Source organism: Bufo gargarizans, chromosome 1 (assembly GCF_014858855.1).
Source record: "Bufo gargarizans isolate SCDJY-AF-19 chromosome 1, ASM1485885v1, whole genome shotgun sequence".
NCBI classification, from domain to species: domain Eukaryota; kingdom Metazoa; phylum Chordata; class Amphibia; order Anura; family Bufonidae; genus Bufo; species Bufo gargarizans.
The window spans coordinates 750802668-750826758 of NC_058080.1; the positions used below are offsets into that span (position 1 = coordinate 750802668).

General features: G+C 44.8%; 1 protein-coding gene across 1 annotated transcript; it reads left to right on the forward strand.

The window, feature by feature from the left end:
• Nucleotides 1-1331: 1331 nt before the first annotated feature.
• Nucleotides 1332-20321, forward strand: LOC122925142. The gene is made up of 4 exons (XM_044276671.1): nucleotides 1332-1387; nucleotides 1524-1644; nucleotides 6340-6431; nucleotides 19793-20321. Exons 2-4 carry the CDS (start codon nucleotides 1524-1526, stop codon nucleotides 20276-20278), a joined length of 699 nt encoding a protein of 232 aa, XP_044132606.1. The 5' UTR covers nucleotides 1332-1387; the 3' UTR covers nucleotides 20279-20321.
• Nucleotides 20322-24091: the final 3770 nt, after the last annotated feature.

The window sequence follows — 24091 nt, forward strand, 5'->3', positions numbered from 1 at the left end:
AAGGGAAATCAAATTATCGTTAGAAATTAACGATTCTTACTGGGGCGTATATATTACATAGAGTAATGGGACGTCCTAAAAGAGCTCCCTGGAGGATTAGATCTACCCGCTGGTCCTCAGCTACACCTGTTACTTGTAAGGGACAGGAATCTGGTAGGAAAACTGCACCACCAATGTGACGTCCCTGTCCTAGGAAGAGGCCTCAGCGCTCACCGGAGTGCCACTGTCTCTTCACACAGCTGATCGGTGGGGGTGCCGGGCTTTGGACTCTCATCCATCTAATATTGATAAGCTAACCTGAGGATAGGCTGTCGGTACCAAAATATTGGACAACCCATTAAATGGAGACAAAAAGGAGAGAAAAGAAGATAATAAAACCAGTAATTCCAGTAACGATTGCAGAAATCCCAAAATGGGCAGTAAAGATCGGAACGTCACCCTTAAAAAGAGGAAAAGTATTCAACCCCCATGCTGAGGAGGAAAGCCGAGGAAATGACAGATGAAATAACACCGCACCGAGGAGAGACACCGGGTCACCGGCCATATCCTGAGCTCCGGCAGGAGTAATGGGCTGCTTGGAAGGAGGAAGAAAGATAATAGCAAATGGGGTCTCTTGTAGGGGAAACATTAATCAGAAGTAACAAGGAGGATTCTGGGGCCTTACTCTGAGGAGGCTGTGGGAGATGTAGCCCTAACAGGGAGATCCGAAACACGTGCCATCTTGCCAACATGGAGCTCTGAAATGAAGAGTGCAGGAGACGGGTAACGGTTCAGAGTAATAAGTGAAGTGGGAGTTTGAGAGGCAGTAATGGCATTAGGCTTCTGGTTCTTCTTTTTGCCAATCATAGTTGGGTTTAAGGATGATGGCTGGAGGAGAGGAGACTGGGAGTAGTTGCTTTACTTCTTCTATGTACTTTGACTAGCTGATTAACTTGGGTACATGTACTTTGGGTTCTTGCTCTAGAAAATTACCTGATAAGCAGGGTGTCATTGAGCTAGGAGAATACCCTGACACCTTCCTGGTTGGTAGGGTGATGCAGGGCCCTAAAACTTAACACTGTATCCTCATCCTCCAAACATGGCCAAAAGTAATGTTTGCTCTTGTACACCAGAGGTGTCTTCAGTCTTGTGGCCTGCTAGGTGCTGGGACCTCTGCACAGATGTGAGGAGCAGAATATTGTTATCTACCCCTGATAACTAAACCTAGAAGTGAAGGAGCTGAGAGAAGTGTCTGATCTATAGACAGATCTACAGGAGGCCATGTATTCAGTCACAGTGTGCTTGTGTCTCAACAGATGGATCCAGGAGAAGAAATCCACCAAAGAGATGTCCCCGTCCTCTGTATTCCCAGGACTGTCCAGAGGAGAAGGTCCCAGAGAACCCTCAGGTAGATGGAGCTGAGCCCTATTCACATCTATATAGGGGGGTCCTGCAGTCATAGAGGGGTCATAGATTGTGGGGGTCTCTTATGTGGATCTGATAGATTTCCCACCTGTCCGCTGTATTGTACTGAATTGTTACAGATGACAAATCGGGGGGAAGATCTGACTGATATTAAAGTGGAGGATGAAGAAGAGAGGATGATGGGTGATCCCCCATGTAAGAGTGAGGTGGAGGAGGACATTCCAGGAGATGTCACCACAGGTATGGAATCATGAATGGAGAAGGTTACTTCAGATTCTGTCCTTGGTGCCTTCAGGGCAGGAGGAGAATCTGATCACCAGCTGCTGCTCTTTGATTGGAGATGTCCTCATCACATCATGAAGTGTTCCCCCTTATCCAGCTGACAGTGATCTCTGATCAGATTCTTCTCTGATCCTGGCTGTTCCTGCAGGACATGACGGTCAGTCACATCCACACACCCACTGGGGATAATGCAGATGCAGCTTTTATGTCTGTGCTGTCACGATGAACTACATGTACGGCATTGTGCAGGAATTACATGCCGCCAGTGACCTACATGTACATGTGCAGATACCAGAGGCGCAGTCTAATAGGCTGCCGGTCAGTGGACTACTGCCAGACTATAATGCTGTGGAAAACTATGTAATCCAGAGCATTATACAAGGGATCAGAGGATCACAGCTTCTAGTCTCTAGGAGGGTGAAAACATAAATGTAAGATTCTGTTTAATGAGCCAAAATTGTGAGAACGAAAACACAAAAAGAAGTATTAGGTCATCAAAGGGGTGTTCCAGTTGTGCACAGGGGAAAGGTATTAGATCAGTGGGTGTTGTACTGCTAGAACTCCCAGGATCAGGAGAACAGGGCCTCCTTACCCCTCCTCCCCCCAAATTACCTGGGTGGCAGGTCGAACATGTGCATGCAGCCAATAGCAGGACATGACAGTGACCTGCCCCCGTGCATACGTCGCGGCCTGCTATTGGCTGCACCACCCCGCTGGTGCTTTTCCATCCATCACTAGAGTCCCCAAAACACTGCTCCATATCCCTGTTTTAAAGGGACACTGTCACCTGGATTTTACTTACTGAGCTAATAACATCACCACATCAGTCTCCACGATTTACATTAAAATATACTAGTATTACTGTCCTGTGTCTAGTAATTTGTCTATAAAATAGCTTTTATTAATATGCTAATTGCCTCAATAAGGAGCCCGAGTTGCTGTCCCACCGGCCTTTGGAGTCCAGCACTGCCCCACTGTTTACTGCTCATTGCCGACGTTATGTGTTTTTGCGCCCGAAATCTCTCGCATTTCCGGGTCGAGCGAAGCTGGCACATGCGCACTTCGTTCTGTGAGGCCGATGACAGGATACTGCGCGGGCGCTGGCGTAAGTATCCACGGCGCATGCGCGAGATTTCGGGCGTAGCAAACACATTACGTCGGCGATGAGCAGTGAATAAATTAGCAGTGGGGCGGTGCTGGGCTCCAAGATAATGAGCGCGGCTGGGCTCCAACGGCTGGTGGGACAGCAACTTGGGCTCCTTATTGAGGTAATTAGCATATTAATAAAAGCAATTTAATAGACAAATTACAAGACACAGCGCAGTAATACTAGTATATTTTAATGTAAATCGTGGTGGTGATGTTAATAGCTCAGTAAGTGAAATCCAGGTGACAGTGTCCCTTTAAGGGCCACATCCACAAGAAATGGAGACTGTCTGCCTCCAGTGCTTTACATTTTGGGCATCACAACTTTATTCCCATGTCCTCTTGGTAAGGAAATATTCTGTGCTCCCCTCATGGAGGTCCTGTCTATAAGATGGCTTCTGATGGAGGGTCATGTGACCAGACACATCACTCGGCCTCCTCCATTCTAACACACCTGCACTAAACTCTCCACAGTAGATGGCAGGTGCCGGGTATTTGAATAGAGGAGACTCAGCGACCTCGATGTGGACAGCACAAAAGACTTGGCGAGCTAGGGGCCATACCTATTTGCCACGTCATATTGCCCACAGTAACTCCTATCCCCTCAATGTCTTTCTTGGCGTATTCAATTCAGTCACAGGGGGTGACTGGCACTTTAAATACTCTGTGACCTCCAGGTCTGTAAAGTTCACATCAAGGTGGGCTTATATTGCCAACTCCCCTGCCTATAAATGTTATAGCCACAGTATTGTCCACCAATGGTCCACAACAGGCCAGACATCAGGGATTAGATCCGCAGGGTGTTTTAGCTGTCGGCCAATTGATGGCAAATAGGAAGCAGAGGATCCGTGTAATGCCGGATACCGGCTGCTCATATCTCATCGGGGACTACACTTCCCAGGTCGGACAACCCCCTGGCAAAACATGCTCTGACAATACCGTGGAGGTTCAGGCTGGCCTACATCTTCCCTCCCTTTTCCATGATTCCGAGGGTATTGATGAAAATCTGTCAGGATCAGGCCTCGGTAATAGCCATCATACCATTTTGGCCCAGGAGATCCTGGTTTACCCAGCTCATTCAGATGAGTCGGGGACAATATTGGAAACTCCTGCCGGAGCAGACCCTGGTGTCGTGGGACACGCATCTCTGCCTAGATCTGCACAGATTCAACCTGACAGCCTGGAGGTTGATCAGTCTCTTCCCAGAGTGGATGGGCTCTCTGAGTCGGTCCTGAAAACTTTGTCGCATTCCAGAGCAGAGTCTACCAAGAAGGCCTACGCCCGGATCATGAGGACCTTCACCTCATGGTGTAGTTCCAACCAGGTGGCGTCTGCAGATCCGCCCCTCTCTGCGATCTTACAATTCCTCCAGGATGGGTTGGATAGAGGTCTCCCTCCTTCTACCCTGAAGGTCCAGGTTTTTGCCATCTCCTTAAGGGAGCAGAAAGATTGAAGCCTATGATACTGAAACCCGTTCCCCAATGGGACTTGTCAGTAGTTCTCAAGAGGTTAGCATCTCCCCCCTTTGAACCTTTGGAGGAGGCAAGCTTTAAATTTCTAACACTCAAGGTGGTCTTTCTTCTGGCTATAACCTCAGCCAAAAGAATTTCGGAGCTGCAAGCTTTCTCCGCTTTACACCCATACATCATTTTCTTACAGGACAGAGTCCTTCTAAAATTTCTACCTTATTTTAGACCTAAGGTTCCAACTTTTCAAAATATCAATCAGGTAATTTCTCTACCTGTATTATTCTCCTCCTCTGATGTTCCAGTCCGACATCCACTGGACATATCGAGATGCCTCCAGATCTATGTGGATAGATCGAGAGAATTCAGGATAGATGAGAACCTCTTCATCCTGTTTGCCGGTAAGTCTAAAGGCCGTAAGGCATCTAAAACTACTATTAGTCGCTGGGTCAAGGAAGCCATTAGGGAAGCTTTCACCTCCCAAAACTTAGATCCTCCGGAGTTTGTGAGGGCCCATTCTACTAGGGCCGTAGCTACCTCTGTCGCGGAGAGAAGTCTTCTCCCCCTAGAGTTGATCTGTAAGGCGGCTTCCTGGAGCTCTGAATCAACCTTCATCTCCCATTATAGGATAGATGCTCAGGTAGCAGAGTTTTCGGTCTTTGGGCAGACAGTTCTTACTTCTGCCGGGAATGAGGACCCTCCCTAAGGGATTCTTCTTGCTATCTCCCCATCTGTGCTGCTGGTAGGACGTAAGGGAATCGTTAATTTCTAACGATAATTTGTTTTCCCTTAGTCCTAACAGCAGCACACAAATTTTCCCGCCCTAAGTACTTTTCTTGGTATAGACACGCTGGGCTGGGGGGCGAACCCCTCCCTTTAAGGGAGCTGGAGTTCTTCTATTGGTTTTTCTTTGGGCTCATTAAAAATTCCGCCGGTCCTACCAGTCCACGGGGGGCAGTTAACCCCATCTGTGCTGCTGTTAGGACTAAGGGAAATCAAATTATCGTTAGAAATTAACGATTCTCACTGGGGCGTATATATTACATAGAGTAATGGGACGTCCTAAAAGAGCTCCCTGGAGGATTAGATCTACCCGCCGGTCCTCAGCTACACCTGTTACTTGTAAGGGACAGGAATCTGGTAGGAAAACTGCACCACCAATGTGACGTCCCTGTCCTAGGAAGAGGCCTCAGCGCTCACCGGAGTGACACAGTCTCTTCACACAGCTGATCGGTGGGGGTGCCGGGCTTTGAACTCTCATCCATCTAATATTGATGAGCTAACCTGAGGATAGGCTGTCGGTACCAAAATCTTGGGCTGCTTGGAAGGAGGAAGAAAGATAATAGCAAATGGGGTCTCTTGTAGGGGAAGCATTAATCAGAAGTAACAAGGAGGATTCTGGGGCCTCACTCTGAGGAGGCTGTGGGAGATGTAGCCCTAACAGGGAGATCCGAAACAGGTGCCATCTTGCCAACATGGAGCTCTGAAATGAAGAGTGCAGGAGACGGGTAACGGTTCAGAGTAATAAGTGAAGTGGGAGTTTGAGAGGCAGTAATGGCATTAGGCTTCTGGTGCTTCTTTTTGCCCATCATAGTTGGGTTTAAGGATGATGGCTGGAGGAGAGGAGACTGGGAGTAGTTGCTTTACTTCTTCCATGTACTTTGACTAGCTGATTAACTTGGGTACATGTACTTTGGGTTCTTGCTCTAGAAAATTACCTGATAAGCAGGGTGTCATTGAGCTAGGAGAATACCCTGACACCTTCCTGGTTGGTAGGGTGCTGCAGGGCCTTGACACTTAACACTGTATCCTCATCCTCCAAACATGGCCAAAAGTAATGTTTGCTCTCGTACACCAGAGGTGTCTTCAGTCTTGTGGCCTGCTAGGTGCTGGGACCTCGGCACAGATGTAATGAGCAGAATATTGTTATCTACCCCTGATAACTAAACCTAGAAGTGAAGGAGCTGAGAGAAGAGTCTGATCTATAGACAGATCTACAGGAGGCCATGTATTCAGTCACTGTGTGCTTGTGTCTCCACAGATGGATCCAGGAGGAGAAATCCACCAAAGAGATGTCCCCGTCCTCTGTATTCCCAGGACTGTCCAGAGGAGAAGGTCCCAGAGAATCCTCAGGTAGATGGAGCTGAGCCCTATACACATCTATATAGGGGGGTCCTGCAGTCATAGAGGGGTCATAGATTGTGGGGGTTTCTTATGTGGATCTGTTACATTTCCCACCTGTCTGCTGTATTGTACTGAATTGTTACAGATGACAAATCAGGGGGAAGATCTGACTGATATTAAAGTGGAGGATGAAGAAGAGAGGATGATGGGCGATCCCCCATGTAAGAGTGAGGTGGAGGAGGACATTCCAGGAGATGTCACCACAGGTATGGAATCATGAATGGAGAAAGTGACTTCAGATTCTGTCCTTGGTGCCTTCAGGGCAGGAGGAGAATCTGATCACCAGCTGCTGCTCTTTGATTGGAGATGTCCCCATCACATCATGAAGTGTTCCCCTTATCCAGCTGACGGCGATCTCTGATCAGATTCTTCTCTGATCCTGGCTGTTCCTGCAGGACATGACGGTCAGTCACATCCACACACCCACTGGGGATTATGCGGATGCAGCTTTTATGTCTGTGCTGTCATGATGAACTACATGTACGGCATTGTGCAGGAATTACATGCCGCCAGTGACCTACATGTACATGTGCAGATACCAGAGGCGCAGTCTAATAGGCTGCCGGTCAGTGGACTACTGCCAGACTATAATGCTGTGGAAAACTATGTAATCCAGAGCATTATACAAGGGATCAGAGGATCACAGCTTCTAGTCTCTAGGAGGGTGAAAACATAAATGTAAGATTCTGTTTAATGAGCCAAAATTGTGAGAACGAAAACACAAAAAGAAGTATTAGGTCATCAAAGGGGTGTTCCAGTTGTGCACAGGGGAAAGGTATTAGATCAGTGGGTGTCGTACTGCTAGAACTCCCAGGATCAGGAGAACAGGGCCTCCTTACCCCTCCTCCCCCCAAATAACCCGGGTGGCAGGTCGAGCATGTGCATGCAGCCAATAGCAGGACACGACAGTGACCTGCCCCCGTGCATACGTCGCGGCCTGCTATTGGCTGCACCACCCCGCTGGTGCTTTTCCATCCATCACTAGAGTCCCCAAAACACTGCTCCATATCCCTGTTTTAAAGGGACACTGTCACCTGGATTTTACTTACTGAGCTAATAACATCACCACATCAGTCTCCACGATTTACATTAAAATATACTAGTATTACTGTCCTGTGTCTAGTAATTTGTCTATAAAATAGCTTTTATTAATATGCTAATTACCTCAATAAGGAGCCCGAGTTGCTGTCCCACCGGCCTTTGGAGTCCAGCACTGCCCCACTGTTTACTGCTCATTGCCGACGTTATGTGTTTTTGCGCCCGAAATCTCTCGCATTTCCGGGTCGAGCGAAGCTGGCACATGCGCACTTCGTTCTGTGGGGCCGATGACAGGATACTGCGCGGGCGCTGGCGTAAGTATCCACGGCGCATGCGCGAGATTTCGGGCGTAGCAAACACATTACGTCGGCGATGAGCAGTGAATAAATTAGCAGTGGGGCGGTGCTGGGCTCCAAGATAATGAGCGCGGCTGGGCTCCAACGGCTGGTGGGACAGCAACTTGGGCTCCTTATTGAGGTAATTAGCATATTAATAAAAGCAATTTAATAGACAAATTACAAGACACAGCGCAGTAATACTAGTATATTTTAATGTAAATCGTGGTGGTGATGTTAATAGCTCAGCTTGTTAGCAATGACAAAGCTGGACTCGACCAGCTCCTTTCAGTGTACCTCCTCCCCTGGTGTCATCTCATACGGACAGGTTGCAGTAAATAAAGCTGCAGATGGAATAGGAAGATCAGCACTTTCTCACTACAGAGCTAGGGAGACTGCAGCTTGTACTAGGTGTCAGAATGTTTATACTGCTCTGAAAAAAGTTTTATTTACGGAAAAACAAGCTAGAATCTATAATAGAGGAGATTCCAACTTATTTCAACAAATAATAACAAGAGCTCATTATCTGCGCTAAGTTGACAAAAGGAAGACAGTTGTATACGAAATATATATATATTAATAATATTTCAGTGCGAAAATAATATATAAGACAATATAAAATTGGTGACAATTCAAGAATAATAATCAATTATATGCAATCAAGAAGACAAAATAACCTGTAGGATATAGATATAATCAGTAATTACACTGGTATCTTAATAATAACAGAAAACAAAATTGACACTTGATCTCTCCCAGCGAACAGATTTCATAATTCTAAGTTTAACGGTGCGTGATGACTTCATCTCATCATGAATGAGTTTTGTTTTTACACTAGATTACAATCCAAATAAAATTAAGCTTCCACCATGTTATGTAATATATACCAATTCAATTAGACCATCTGACTAGAACTACAATCAGTTCTTTGGAGATCACACAATTGTAGATATATCAATTGTATAGATTAATCTCCCAAGATTGAAAAGGGCACGATTGATATTGCAGGTACAATGAACTCAAATCAATATAGATCCTACAAAGAACAATATGGTTTATTTGAATAAAAAAATAAAAATAATATATATATATATATATATATATAATAGCTAATCCTAATCAGTTGCCTAATATACAGACAAAATGTATACTATACCAGAGAATCTGTCTGGAATGTGAAGTAAGATCATATCCTATTTTCCTTCTGACTGTAACGGTCACGTTTACACACACACAGGGCGAAGGATAATGACCACTGCGCTCCACCCTCACCCCTGGCCCTGCCTACTTGCCTCACGAGTCCTGACGACAGGGGACAACTGGATGGCAGTCCCTATCTTAGAATATGTGCAGGGAAGACAGACAAGACAAAATACGGAACGTGAACGGACCGGGTCAGAACCAAGAGGGCAACGCAGTACAGAGGGTTAAGAAAATAATGGTGAGGAAAAGCTGGGGTCAAATACCAGGAGAGTCGAGAAGTACCACAGGAGTCAACAAAGAGTAGTCAGGTGGGAGCCGAGGTCAAAATACCAGGAGGGATGCGATGTACAGGAGGAGCAGGCAAAGGATCGTCAGGGAACAGGATCAGGTAAGTATTCAGGATTCAAATAAATCGCCAGGAACCTAAAATTAACAGGCCACCTGTGGCCAGCAGGCTGCCTGTTAAATACTGACTAGCTGGGGTCATGTGACGTGGCCAGCGTCACATGACCCGCAGCAGGAAGTACAGCTGAGCACCGAGTGCCCATCTCGGTGCTCAGATCCCGTCTGGTAGCTGGGGAAACTGGGGACGCCCGCCCCTTATCACCAAGGAGACGAGGACGCTGTGCGCGTCCGCGCTCCTGCACAGACTCGGGACGCCGGTGGCGCTGAGGAGAGCGAGCACCCCTGCGTCTCGTGACACTGACCTTTTTTCTCTCTCTTGTGTGTCCTTGTGTCTTGGGATTGATCTGATAAGTCGATCCCCCTTGCTGGCTCCTGCTAACTTTTATCCCTTCCCCCCGGAAGGTGGGTTTGGTTTGGTCTTACATGTTACTAATGAGATCATAGTGCATCAATTTGCCACTTCTCTCTTACTCACCACCAACACCAGGGGACACTAGTGTTCTATGTAACAGTTTGTGTAATTACACTTAAAATTACATTTTCTTTTAATTTGAGAAAAAGATAAACCTTGACCAAAGTCTTAGCCAGAGCTCTAAATAAGATAAGAAAGACACTAATGTAATTAACCCGTCAGACATCTTGTCTGCCATAAAATATACGAGTTTCAAACAAATTCTCCCTAAATACTTATTTTCCTTATCTACACATTCTTTAGACATGGGGTAATTAACTCCAACCGTCTTTCACACACTCAGAGACTATATTGGAAACCTTACCTAATTCTCTATAGTCAAAGACTATACTTTGATTACAAGATTATACTTGACTTCCGCTTCTTAAAACATAATCATCTAGGATAATGCATATAATATCACCATACAATCACATTGCAGCTACTACAATTATTACAATGAATATTAAAGTTATATTCTTTCTATTTATTGAGAAAAAATCTTTAGGCACTTCATTCCTGTTATCTCTCTAAAAGTATGAAACATCTTAATGTCTGACTTCCCCCCAATTTACTACCTGAGAATGTTTATACAAAGATTCTTGAGTTTCTTTGCACTTCTCTGTCTGGGAAAATCAACTTACTTTGACCTCAAAAGCATTCCGACAATATGGCTACCATCATAAGGTGATTTGTGGTAGAGGCTAAAGGCAACTGACGAGGAGGAGCGCCTAAACCCCTGTCCTAAGCTGGCTGAGTTGTGCCGGGATCCAGGAGCATGGGTAAGCCTAGAAGTGGGCAAAAAAAAGAGCGAGGAGACTGGAAAAGCGGTAAACCATTTAATATGCCCTCAGAGCACGAGGTTACAAAAAGCCTGGGATATCTCGACATTCGGGTTAGGAATGTACCTGACAAAAAAAGAGGACCGCCACCGCCCCATCTTTTTGATTACGTGGGCCGGGACCCTGTTTTTGGAAGCCACCGAAGCTGCCCCGATATGGAACGAATGACCGGTGATGGTGAGGGGGTTATACCCGAGACCTGCCGTCAAGGTCCTGATATGTGATGTGAATTGGACAGAAGACAGACAACCTTCATGGAAAGGCAACAACGGGATATCGGGGGGAGCGTCTTGTAGCAGAGCCAACAACTGTGAAGGACCGAGGGAGGCCCATGCTGGCTAGTTTTGGTGGAAGGTAGCTGGAGGACAAAATGGTCCTGGGCCCAGGTCAGTTGCTGACGCTGCAGCCCTTGATGCCTGGAGGTGGCGCGAGTGAATTTGCCTGGTCTGAGGAAACCGTAGAATCCAAGGTACATTGCTGCCTTGATGACTAAGCTGCGAGATGGCCCAAAAGGATGACCATCCAAAGCAGAAGAAAGTCTTCTAAACATTTCACCGGAGACAGGCTGTCTACGGGCAGGGGAGGCATTCCCGCTTTTTTGGATTCCTCTGAGCTTTTACGGCCTGTATTGAAAAAAATGGAACCTCCGCCTGGACTGTGGAGCATGGAGCAGTGCTGGATCCCAGCTAAATACAGTTTAATGGTATTGTAAGAAAGCTTGCGGTGGAGATGGCAATGGGCGATGAATGCCAATAAGTAGGATATATCATCCAGACTACCTTGCGGATGAGACCTGCAGAATAACTTATAAATTTTGAGGCCGGCTTGGTAATTCCTGGCGGTGTTGGAGAGAGAGAATGTTGCAGTAGGTTCCTGGCGTGTGAGAGGAGGGATTCTAATCCTTCACCAGGGAATTGAAGGCTGGGGGTTAATAAGATCAATTGTGGATTCAGAGTAAAATGATATATTGATGCTGACAACCCAAATGCAAACTATGGCATGATTTCCTAACCATAAGCTTAATGGAATAACCTGCACATAAAAAAAAAAGAAAGAAACAGGACTTGCCGATGCAGTGTAACATAGCGATCCTCGCGACCGGAAGTAGCGCTGCCAGGAGAGAAGATGAGGGCGCCGGCCAGAGGCGACTTGGTGGAGCGGGGAACGAGGGAAGGAGACTCACCCGACCTACTAGACCTACTAGAGATGTGGGAGGCAACGTACGGGCAGTGAGCAGACCACTTGAGGACTCCAGGTGAGAAAGCAAGGCCTTCTAACTTGTATAGGCCTTTACAATATTGATCCCTTTTCTGCCCAATAGTTCTGACATAGGCATGTGTGAAATTTCAGCAGCAAGGGTGGAGGTACCCTAAAAAGGGCTTGTGAATTAAAAGGGTTTTCTGAGATTTTAATACTGATGACCTATCTTTATTATAGATCATCAGTATCTGATCGGTGGGTATTCAGCACCTGGCGTCGGACCCCTATCAATCAGGTACTAATGACCTATTCAGAGCATAGCTCATTGGTATTAAAACTCCTTTAAGCTCTAGGTGTTGATTGTGACATGGAGCCTTCTAGTGAGTACAACAACATCATCAGCTCTAAGATCTTTTTCATAATGAATGTAGCTTGTGATGAGGAATGAGGTGATGGATCCTTTTTAGTGAACTTCTACTATTAAAGTGATGGCCAGTTGGTGTTAAAGGGTAAAATGTGCTGAAATCGGCAGATTTCAGGGTTGGTTGCCAGACAAGGCCGGCGTCAGCACCCAGCATACCCGGGAAAGTGCCGGGGCCCACTGCTCCTGCGGGGGCCCACAGCACAGCTGCCAGAGGCCAGAAGTAATAAGCGCTACCATCAATACAGATAGAAGCGCTCATTGCTGGAGCGCAGGGAGCTGGGTCCTGTCACTCACCGCTTAGCTCCCCGCGCTCCTCCCCTCCTTCAGGCCAGCCGCTCTCTGAATGGTGAAGCAGGAAGACTTCTGCCTTCTCCTCCATTCAGCCTGCAAGCATGGACCACGATGCCGGATGTGTGGGCGGAGCCTGCAGCTTGGTAATCTGCATAAGCTCCACCCACACAGTGCTGCAGAGAGATCTGTGCCTGCAGGGAAGAAATGACTGTGCGATTCAGGAACGGGACAAGGTGAGTAGTTACTGTGTTTTTTTGTTTTTAATGAGAGGGGTCACAAAGGACTTTACTATGGAGGGGGCACAGAGAACTTTATTACTATGGGGGCACAGAGAACTTTATTACTATGGGGGGGCACAGAGAACTTTATTACTATGGGGGGGGCACAGAGAACTATTACTATGGAGGGGACACAGAGAACTTTATTACTATGGAGGTGGCACAGAGGACTTTATTACTATGTAGGGGGCACAGAGGTCTTTATTACTATGGAGGGGACACAGAGGACTTTATTACTGGAGGCGGCACAGGGGTCTTTATTACTATGAAGGGGCACATAGAACTTTATTACTATGGAGGGGGCACAGAGGGCATTTCTACTATGGAGGGGGCACAGAGGGCATTTCTACTATAGAGGGGGCACAGAGGGCATTACTACTCTGGAGGGGGCACAGAGGGCATTACTAATGTGAAGGAGGCACAATGGGCATTTCTACTATGGAGGGGGCACAAAGCCAGAGGGCATTACTACAATGAAGGGGGCACAGTGGGCATTATTACTGTGAAAGGGGCACAATGGAGATTTCTACTATGATGGGGGCATAATGGGGATTATTACTATGAAGGGGGCACAGAGGGCATAACTACTGTGAGAGGGCACAGTGTGGGAATAACTACTGTGAGGGGACACACATCTGTGCAAAACTACTGTGAAGGTCATACAATGAGGGCAATACTACTGTGAGGGGGTACACTTTTTTTTGGGGGGTGTGCCAGAGAAAGGACCCGCCCCAGGTGCCAAACACCGTAGGCACGCCACTAAAGCAGGGAACTATTTGCTCCCCGATCCACCATTGAGCCTCCAGCGCTCCACAGCAGCAGCATGATGTCCTCACACATCGTCCTGCTGATCTGTGTAGAAGGAGGAGCGGGGCAGGCTGGGAATCAGCCTCTGCTCCTCCTACACAACCGCGCCATGTGTCACAGTATCGTGCTGCTGCTGATGTGGGGCCGATAAATTTTGTAAACTGGGATTCATTAAAACGTAACCTTTACTAGGTCATTTAAAATAATATTTCACACTGGGTGAGAGACGACAGTAACAGCAAATTACCTCCACTATATCACATCAATTACTAGTGAGTAAATGAAAAAAGGGTGGATCTCACCTCATCCGAGCAGGATCCACAACCGTGGAGGAAGGTCCTGGCAGTTGGTAGTGCCTGTGACCGGTGTCGTGATTGGCACTATATCCACTCCTAATACACCCTATTATGGCTTTCCTGCCTTCCTAGGGGTTAGGGGCTGTTCTTATAGCCTGCCTACCACACATGGAGCACCCGCCCCGACAGGGGCGACCCCACACCGAATCTTTCCCTCAGTATGGGTCTAGTGTTCTATAAAGCCCTATTACAACGCCCTACATGCCATGTTTCTGTCTTTCTTTCCAGACATCATCAGGGGACTTCACACATGTATTCAAGGGCAACTACAAATAAAAATTACAGACATACACTCAATATAGGTCACATATACTTCTGAGTACCGCAAATACAATCACTTGTGAACAGACTCAGTGTACTTACTCAAGATCAAGGTGGTTTTAGCCTCGTATCATCAGGATAGTGGGTGATTCTTATCCTCTATGTGGCATGGGAAGTGTCCCATGTCAGTCAGTGTCTCACCACAAATAGCAATGATTTGGGTGAGCACTGAGTAATTGTTAACTGCCTCCTCTTATACCTCTCCTCTCGGTGAGTGTACGCCCCCCATGATTACTTGCCTCACCTGTTCGAGTCCATCAGAAAGCATGTTACTCCATGTGGAACGCACGCCGGAAGTGAGGTAAGGGCCTGCGTCTGAGCGTTGCTAGTTGCATAGCAACCTCTAGGCTCATAACGCACGGCCCGATCGCAAGGCAAATTATGACTTGCCTTCTCTTTGTATATGCACAATCGCATTCCGGATTTAAAATTAGCAGGACCGCCAAGCACCCGCCACACTACTCACGATGCCAGCTGATAACTGGGCCATGGAAACCGATGTGTATTTACTGGAGTACAACAATGTGGCATTTTTAATACGATTGTCCCCGTTAGTGTTCTAACCAGGTCCACCATCAGATCCCACATGCTCATGATTTAAGAGCACATGAGATCCAAGGGGGACCCAGCCAGACTGCGGCATATTTGATCCAGTCGCCCCCGTTTATATTCTAACCAGGTCCACCATCAGATCCCATATGCTCACATTTGTAAACGGGAGCACATGAGATCCAAGGGGGACCCAGCCAGACTGCATCCTTTTATTGCGACTTAAATCATAAAAAGCAGCAATAGTTCTGTTGTTCATTTAAACCGGATGGGTGGACCGTTCTAAGATAGAAGATCCATTTCGCTTCGCATTGCAGGATCCTCTTATCAAAGTCACCCCGTCTCATTCCTGGCTTAATTTGTTCAATTCCCATAAAGGAAAGGCAATCAAGTCTACCATCATGTTCGGTGTTCACAAATGTCGTGCCACTGATGTATCTCTGCCGTTCCTTATATCACTCAAATGCTCTCCTATTCTTCTCCTCAATTCTCTACCTGTCTTCCCGACATATTCTTTCCCACATTCGCATGTGATTTTGTAGACTAATCCTGTGCTTCTGCAGTTAATGATGTCCTTAACTATGTAGATTTTGCCGGTATTGTTGCTTCTAAATGACCTTGCTTTGGTCATAAAGGGGCACGCCACACATCTTCCGCATTTAAAGTTGCCACTAATGCCTCTCTCAAGCCATGTCTTTTTCTGGGGCACTGGTGTATAGTGGCTATGCACCATCATATCACGGATGCTTCTGCCACGTCTATACGTGATGCTAGGGCGCCCCTTTACGGCCTTACAGATGTCAGGGTCCATTAAAAGCACATGCCAATGTTTAGATATGATGTCTTTAATTGCAGAAGAACACCCATTGTATGTGCTAATAAAACAGATCTCCCTATTTTCACTGGAGCTACTGTACGTAGGGGTATCTGCTCGTGGAGCCAATAGAGACACTCTGTCCTTATTCAGGGCCGTCTGGTACGCTGGTGTAAGTACGCCTGCTGGATATCCACGGTCTAAGAATCGAGTTTTCAGGTCGCCCGCTTGTTTAATGAACTCTGAGCGCCTGGAGCAGTTCCTCCTTAGTCGTAAGTATTGACCTCTCGGTATTTCCTTCCTGAGGGGGTACGGGTGGCTACTTTCCCACCTCAGGAGGGAATTTGGCGAGGTAGGCTTACGATATATGGATGTCTCCAGACAACCCATATAATTTATGCTCACTCTGATGTCAAGAAAGGGGAGTTTTGATGGATCACATTCGGATGTGAAATGGAGACCTATCTCGTTTTGGTTTAGTTGTTGAACCCAAGCCGAGAAAGTCTCCATGCTTCCTTCCAGATGACGAAAACATCATCTATGAAGCGCGCCCACTTTTGAACGCACTGTAACTCGATTGTGGACTCATCCCTGAATACTATGGTATTTTCCCACCAGCCCAGGAACAAATTTGCATACGATGGGGCGCAGGGACTCCCCATCGCAGTGCCCCTGAGCTGGTGGAAAAAACGCCCATTAAATAGAAAGTAGTTTCTCGTCAGTGAGAATTCCAACAAATCTAATACAAAGGCACTGTGTGCCTGAAAGTGTCTCCCCCTTGAAGACAGAAAGTATGATACTGCATATAGGCCCCATTTGTGTGGGATAGGTGAGTATAGTGCTTCGACATCTTCACTCCCCAGTATGCAGTCCTCATCTAGCTGAATACCATCTATCTGTCTAAGGAGGTCCCCGGTGTCTTTTACATGGGATGATAGGGAAAGGACAAATGGTGCCAGGATCTTGTCTATGTACACACCTAGATTTTGGCTCAGGCTATCAATGCCCGATACGATCGGGCGCCCTTTCAAGGGCTCGTAGCCTTTGTGTACTTTAGGGAGACTATAGAAAGTGGCAATTTGAGGATATTCTGGGTACATGAAATCAAATTCTTCCTGACTAATGAGTTTGGCAAGTTTTGCCCTATCTAATATACCTTTTAACTCTTTTTTGTAGACGGGGGTCGGGTCACTCTGTAGGATTTCGTAACAATCCCGTGGGGCTAGTAAGTTCTCACACATCTCTTCATAGTTCTTTGTACTGAGGATGACTGTGTTCCCACCTTTGTCTGATGGCTTAATAACAATACTTAAGTTTTTGGACAAATCATCCAGTGCACACAGTTCATCCTGGGTACAATTTTGAGGTGCTGAATACAAGTGGGTAGTCTCCAGGTCTTTGCTGACCAATTTAAGAAATACGTCCACGCAGTTTGTCTCGCCTATGGGTGGTACCCTCTTACTCTTATTTTTAAAAGATTTAAAGGGTCCTTCACCTAAAGCCGGTTCATTAGCCGCTGTCAAACTTTCTAGCAGTTTTACATCAGATATCATGTCTCTAGGGACTCCCATTTCTGCGCTTTGTTTTTTCTCGATATTGCAAAAGTGCTTATACCAGCACAATTTACGCGCAAAAAGATTCAAGTCTACAGCAGTTTTAAATGGATTATATTTGGGTATTGGGACAAAGGAGAGACCCTTCTCAAGAACCTTAGTTTCTGTGATTGATATATGAGTATGGTCAGACAGATTGATTATTTTGGGGCCAGCACTGTTGCTGCTTCCTGGGGTTGTTGTGGTGCTCGGTTTCGTAGGGGGTATGTCGAGCCCTGGTCTTAAAAACCTTGTCCTGCCTTATTATAATATCCCCCCCCCCCCCCGGTTGTTTTTCTTACCACGACCTCTACCTTTGGTTAGGTTTTTCCGGTTTCCTATGTATTGTTCTTTCTCTGATCCTGACAGGTCTGTCTCAGTTGATGAGATGTCAGTGTCCCTTTCAGTTAATCTCCTTCTTTAGATTATTTGCACAAATACTTTATTTTCTTTGAAATCTGCTAGATCCCGTGTAAACTGTTTGTGTTTACGCTCCTTAAGATGATATTGGAACTTATCTAGAGTTGTTTCTCCTTTGTCCCAAAATCCGTTTCCTGTGCAAAAGACTGTGTGATTGCTATCTGGTCTCGTAATTTAATCTCAAGTCCTGCCAAGGTCTGTCGTTCCTGTTCAATTAGTAGTCTCATAAACCTTAATGAGCTACTGGTGGCCTCAGACTCCCATTTGCTCATCAGGGAGGCATTTCTGCAACGAGACGCAGGAGTAAGATTAATACGTAGACCGCGCGGAACAATATTATGCTCTAAATAATGTTCAAGACTTTGGACTTCCCACCAAGAAACTATCTGTTCCTTGTACACCTTTTCCAATTCCTTGAAAGCAGCACCATATGATGGAATGTATTTTCTCTGACAAAATGCTCTATCAGAGAAAACTTCCTTGGCCTCAGTCAGCCAACTATCAGAGTCGAAGCCTGTGCTCAGAAATCCTGCCATATCCGATATATGTATCAATTGAAATACTAAAATTAATTATACCACCACTTCAGGTAGGTGTGCAGTGGTATCTATTTACACCCAAATATAACAGATACATTTTGTAAACTGGGATTCGTTAAAACGTAACCTTTACTAGGTCATTTAAAATAATATTTCACACTGGGTGAGAGACAACAGTAACAGCAAATTACCTCCACTATATCACATCAATTACTAGTGAATAAATGAAAAAAGGGTGGATCTCACCTCATCCGAGCAGGATCCACAACCGTGGAGGAAGGTCCTGGCTGTTGGTAGTGCCTGTGACCGGTGTGACCAGGGTGCTTATGTCATGATTGGCACTATATCCACGCCTAATACACCCTATTATGGCTTTCCTGCCTTCCTAGGGGTTAGGGGCTGTTCTTATAGCCTGCCTACCACACATGGAGCACCCGCCCCGACAGGGGCGACCCCACACCGAAACTTTCCCTCAGTATGGGTCTAGTGTTCTATAAAGCCCTATTATAACGCCCTACATGTCATGTTTCTGTCTTTCTTTCCAGACATAATCAGGGGACTTCACACATGTATTCAAGGGCAACTAGAAATAAAAATTACAGACATACACTCAATATAGGTCACATATACTTCTGAGTACCGCAAATACAATCACTTGTGAACAGACTCAGTGTACTTACTCAAGATGGGGAGCAGTACTTACTGCTGATGGGGAGCACAGATCATAGGAGGAGCCAGGTAATTGAGACGAGGAGTATTTATTGTTTGTTTTTTTCACTTTCTGTGAAGGGGGCACATCTGGGAAGAACCACTGTGAAGGGGGCACTGGGCACATATCTTGGCATATCGACCGTAAGAGGGGACATATCTTGGCATATCTACTGTGAGGAGGCACATAATGTGGCATATCTACTGTGAGGGGGCACATATTTTGGAATATCTACTGTGAGGGGCACATATCTGTGAGTAGACCTGAGGGACTAAAACACTGGGTAGAAAAAAAAAGTAGGCACATAAGGACTGATATATCTGCTCTGTAGCATGCTCTGTGTAAGGTATTTAATCTATAATACATGCAGTTTCATTGCTGTAAGTGCCGTGCAAAATGCCACAAGGGGGCCCACTGAGACTTTATCGCCCAAGGGCCTACATGAATCTGGAGCCGGCCCTGATGGTGGGGCTTTTGAAATTCTTGGGTTTCATCAAGTCATGATGTACTGTATGTAAAAAGTTCTGACCGGGTGTAGACCAGAACCCTGGACTTTGTCAGAAAGTTATAGAAAGCTTTATAAGGCTGGAATCGCACATTTACCCATTTTAATTTTTTTTCTTTAACAAAAGTGGATTCAGAATGAATGGATAATACAGTACCTCTCTTTCTTGCTAGATCCAGGTCCAATTTAATAGGAATAAAAACACACAAATATAATTTTTTGTCTTAACAGAAAATCCCAGCAAGGATTCTATGGGAAATTGCATGGTATCAGCGGATTATAAAGCAGAAGATGAAGAAATCATGCAGCACTCTTCAGGAGAAAACTTTAATGTGCTTCCAGGACTTCACAGTACAGATCTATCATATAATCCCCCTAATCATGAGGAACCTTCTCCTAGCTGGTCACAAATTGTTGCCACAAGTACAGGTCAGAAAGGGCTTCAGCGTGGGAAACCGTTCCGAAAAAGCTCAGGTTTTTCTACAGACAGAAGAATTCACACAGGAGAGAAACCATATTCATGTTCAGAATGTGGGAAATGCTTTGCAAAAAAATTATATCTTGTTACACATGAGAGAAGTCACACAGGAGAGAAGCCATATTTGTGTTCAGAATGTGGGAAATGTTTTAGAGCTAAATCATATCTTAGTAAGCATAAGAGAATTCACACCGGAGCAAAACCATATTTATGTTCAGAATGTGGGAAATCTTTTATAGATAAATCAAGTCTTATTAAACATCAGAGAAGTCACACAGGAGAGAAGCCGTATTCCTGTTCAGAATGTGGGAAATCTCTTATAGATAAATCAAGTCTTATTAAACATGAGAGATGTCACACAGGAGCAAAACCATATTCCTGTTCAGAATGTGGTATTTGTTTTATACAGAAATCAAATCTTGTTACACATAAGAAAATTCACACAGGAGAGAAGCCATATTCATGTTCAGAATGTGGAAAATGTTTTATACGGAAATCAGAACTTATTAGCCATGAGAGAAGTCACACAGGAGCAAAACCATATTCTTGTTCAGAATGTGGGAAATGTTTTACACACAAATCAAATCTTCTTAAGCATCATAGACGTCACATGAAAGCGAAACCATTATAAAATGTTTTAACATACCAGGTTATGCCCTGATCTTAAATAGATAATAAGAAGGTAAATGTTTTGGTTGGAATTAACCTGGCTCTCCCAGACAATTGCGGTCTATTTCTCTGAGGTCAACTGTGACCGAGATCCATGGAGAAAAAGTATTGTGGATATAAGGAAGAGAAGAAGAGCCTTGTTTACTTCCAGAGCAGTGAAGATGAACTGTCCCCATAAACCTTGCTTCTTATCACTGTATTCACACCTCCACCCACACTACAGGAGAATGCAGAGTAACATGGGGAGAAGTAGCGACGCTCAGTATAATAGTTTTATAACATATATGGACATATTAATATTTCATCTTTATTCAAACATTATTTACAGATAAAATAAAATCTTCTATTTGCTCCACGAGAGCGTCACTATTGTCACTGACAGACATTGTCTTCTTGGCTCATATTTATACTTTCTCCTAGTGCTGTGACCTTCATTGCTCCTACAGACTCCTGTGCGGAGACAGTGATATTGGTGGCATGATGACTATATCACTGATTTACCTGACCGGGTGATCTATGATAATTAACCCAATATGTACATTCCTGCGGTTTAATGGTAAACCTATCTATACTGGAGCTGAGTGATATATAGGTGGTGGGAATTGCTTGTGATGTCACATCTCTTAACCCCTTCCCGACCAGTGGCGTATTAGTATGGTGCTGGCCAGGTCTTTAACCCATGTACATGTACGGCCTTATGCGCCCGCGGGTGTATGTAGTGGGCCCCTGCAGTGAGCCCACTCCATATGTGGCGGGTGCCAGCTGTTTCCTACAGCCAGCACCTGGATGCACTAATGCGGAGCTGCGATCGCCCCCCTTCCCCCTCTTTATTTAACTACTCAGGTGCCACATTCAACTCTGATCGTGGCACCTGTGCGCTTTCGGGTGGCGGGAGGAACTAGTTGGAACTTGTATGCAGCAGCCCCTGTCATAGAGAATGACAAGAGGCTGCTGCCCATTGTTTCCCATGGAGCAGTGGTCTGTGGCAGGGCTCCATAGGAAACTGGTACGTTTTTCATAGACTGCAATGTTAATACATTGGAGTCTATGAGAATAGCAATCTAATGATTGCTTGTTATAGCCCCCTAAAATAAAAATACAAAAAAATACACATCAAGGGTATCACCACGTTTGAAAATGCCCCTACTATTAAATATATATTTTCCATACGGTTGCTTCGTTTTCCCACCAAAAAAAATTAATAAAAAGTGTATAAAAAGCTCTACACACCCCAGAATGATATCAATGAAAAGTACAGATCGCCCTGAAAAAATTAGCCCTCACACAGCTCTGCACACATAACTACCAAAAAGTTATAGAGGTCAGAATACGGCGATGAAAAAATGAAACAGATTTTTATTATTTTATTAGTATCAAAACGTAAGAAAAACTATACATATAAGGTATTGCCGGATTTGTACTGACCCGTAGAATAAAAGTAACCGGTCAGTTTTATCGCACATCAAACGTCGTAAATAAACAACAATTTTTTTACGGCTTCCCACTACATTATATGCAGTATTAAAAATGGTGGCGTTGGAAATTACAACTTGTCACGCAAAAAATAAGCCCTTACTTGGCTACATGAAAGGAAAAATAAAAAAGTTATGGTTCTTGGATAGCAGGGAGCGGAAAATGAAAAAGCAAGTAAACCTCTGGGATAGAAAGGGTTAATTAACTCCTGAATAATGCCATCATGAGTTCAGTGACCAAGTGATGCTCTTACACGTGTTTCATATGTATCCTCCCTTCTTTATTACCTGCACAGCATGAATGGAGACGTGTGGATGAGTTATTAGTATTTTTTATATCATTTATTCGTGGGGATTCACATCAGCGTTTCCCTTTCCGTTATAGCATTTCATTCAAATGCGGTTAAGGCTGAAAATAACAGAAAGAGAAATTGAATACTCTATTAGGATGGATTAAAACAGAATGTCTTTAGAGTTGATTAGATAAAAAAAAAAAAAACGGAAACCAGCATTCCATCGCCCTCCATTAACTTGGAAGGAAACAAAAGTTCTGTCTACAGGTCTTTTTTTTTTCCGTCCAAAATAACAGATACCAAATGCAGCTTTCCGTTTTTTTTCTCTATTTAACTCTATTAAGACAGATTAATCTAATATCTAGAAGTCATCAGTCAGTGAAAGGTTATTTCATAGTTTCTGTGGAGCCCCGGGGTTGTAATGTGTCTGACGGAGGATCCAGAAAGCCTCTCTTTATAATAAAAGTTTTTTATTGTTGCTTCCTCTTTTGGGTTGTTTAATTTGTTCTATAACCATGTTTTAAACATGATAGGGGTCATTTTTTTTTATGTCAGGCTGGGTAAACTTTTTGGACTGGACCTCTTGTGCCTCACATTAATAGTAAGTGAGGGTTTTCTGTTTGATTTAATAAACGTTTTACGTTTAAATAATCAAAAGGCTTTTTTGTGTTTTATTTTATTTTTGCGTGTTATCGAATGGTATCGAGTATCGCAATACTTTTTTATGGTATCGAAACCAAATCAAAAATTGGGTATCGAGACAACCCTAGTTATGATTAGCGTTGAGCGAATCAAAGTCGAACAAATTGAATTTGTTCCAAATTTCAGAAGAAATTACATTTGCCGCAAATGCGAATTTCCTCACGCTTTGTGGTATCAAATCAATTTTCACTAAAATGGCTGTAAAAAATAAAGAAAATACATACTCCCCTCATCCATTTGCGCATGATGGAAGATACCACGCGAATCCTTATGCACAGTGAATTAAAACGTCACCAGTGGGATGACGTCATCACATCACCATGTGAAATCTTTAATCAAGATGGCCATGACGGCCTCTACGTGATCAAATAAATAAGATAAGTATTTTTTATTTTATTTTATCCTGTTTAACCCCTGAAAGGTCTAAGTGGTAACCTCAGATGCTACGATCAGGAATGAATGCGGCATCTGAAGGGTTCAGTGATGGGCAGGGCCGGACTTAGGTTAGATGGCACCCTGTGTGAGAAGTCTTTTTGGCACCCTTCCCCCCCTCCCAACGTACCACCACAACCATGCACGACCATTCACCATTATGGGACTTTTAAAAATAGCTGAGCACTGGTTACTTTCAAAAGTTCCATAGCAGTGAATGGAGAGGACACTGTTTATGCACAGAAGTAGTGATGCCATACCAAGCTCATTACATAAATACAGCACCAGAACCAAGCTCATTACATAAATACAGCACCAGAACCAAGCTCATTACATAAATACAGCACCAGAACCAAGCTCCTTACATAAATACAGCACCAGAACCAAGCTTAATACATAAATACAGCACCAGAACTAAGCTCATTACATAAATATAGCACCAGAACCAAACCCATTACATAAATACAGCACCAAGACCAAGCTC

What these genes read in the sequence shown, in the direction of transcription:
- LOC122925142 (XM_044276671.1), top strand. Translation starts at nt 1,524, where the DNA reads ATGACAAATCGGGGGGAAGATCTGACTGATATTAAAGTGGAGGATGAA. An exon ending in TCCAGGAGATGTCACCACAG is followed by an intron (nt 1,645 to 6,339) that starts GTATGGAATCAT and finishes GTGTCTCCACAG; the next exon opens with ATGGATCCAGGAGGAGAAAT. An exon ending in AGGTCCCAGAGAATCCTCAG is followed by an intron (nt 6,432 to 19,792) that starts GTAGATGGAGCT and finishes TTGTCTTAACAG; the next exon opens with AAAATCCCAGCAAGGATTCT.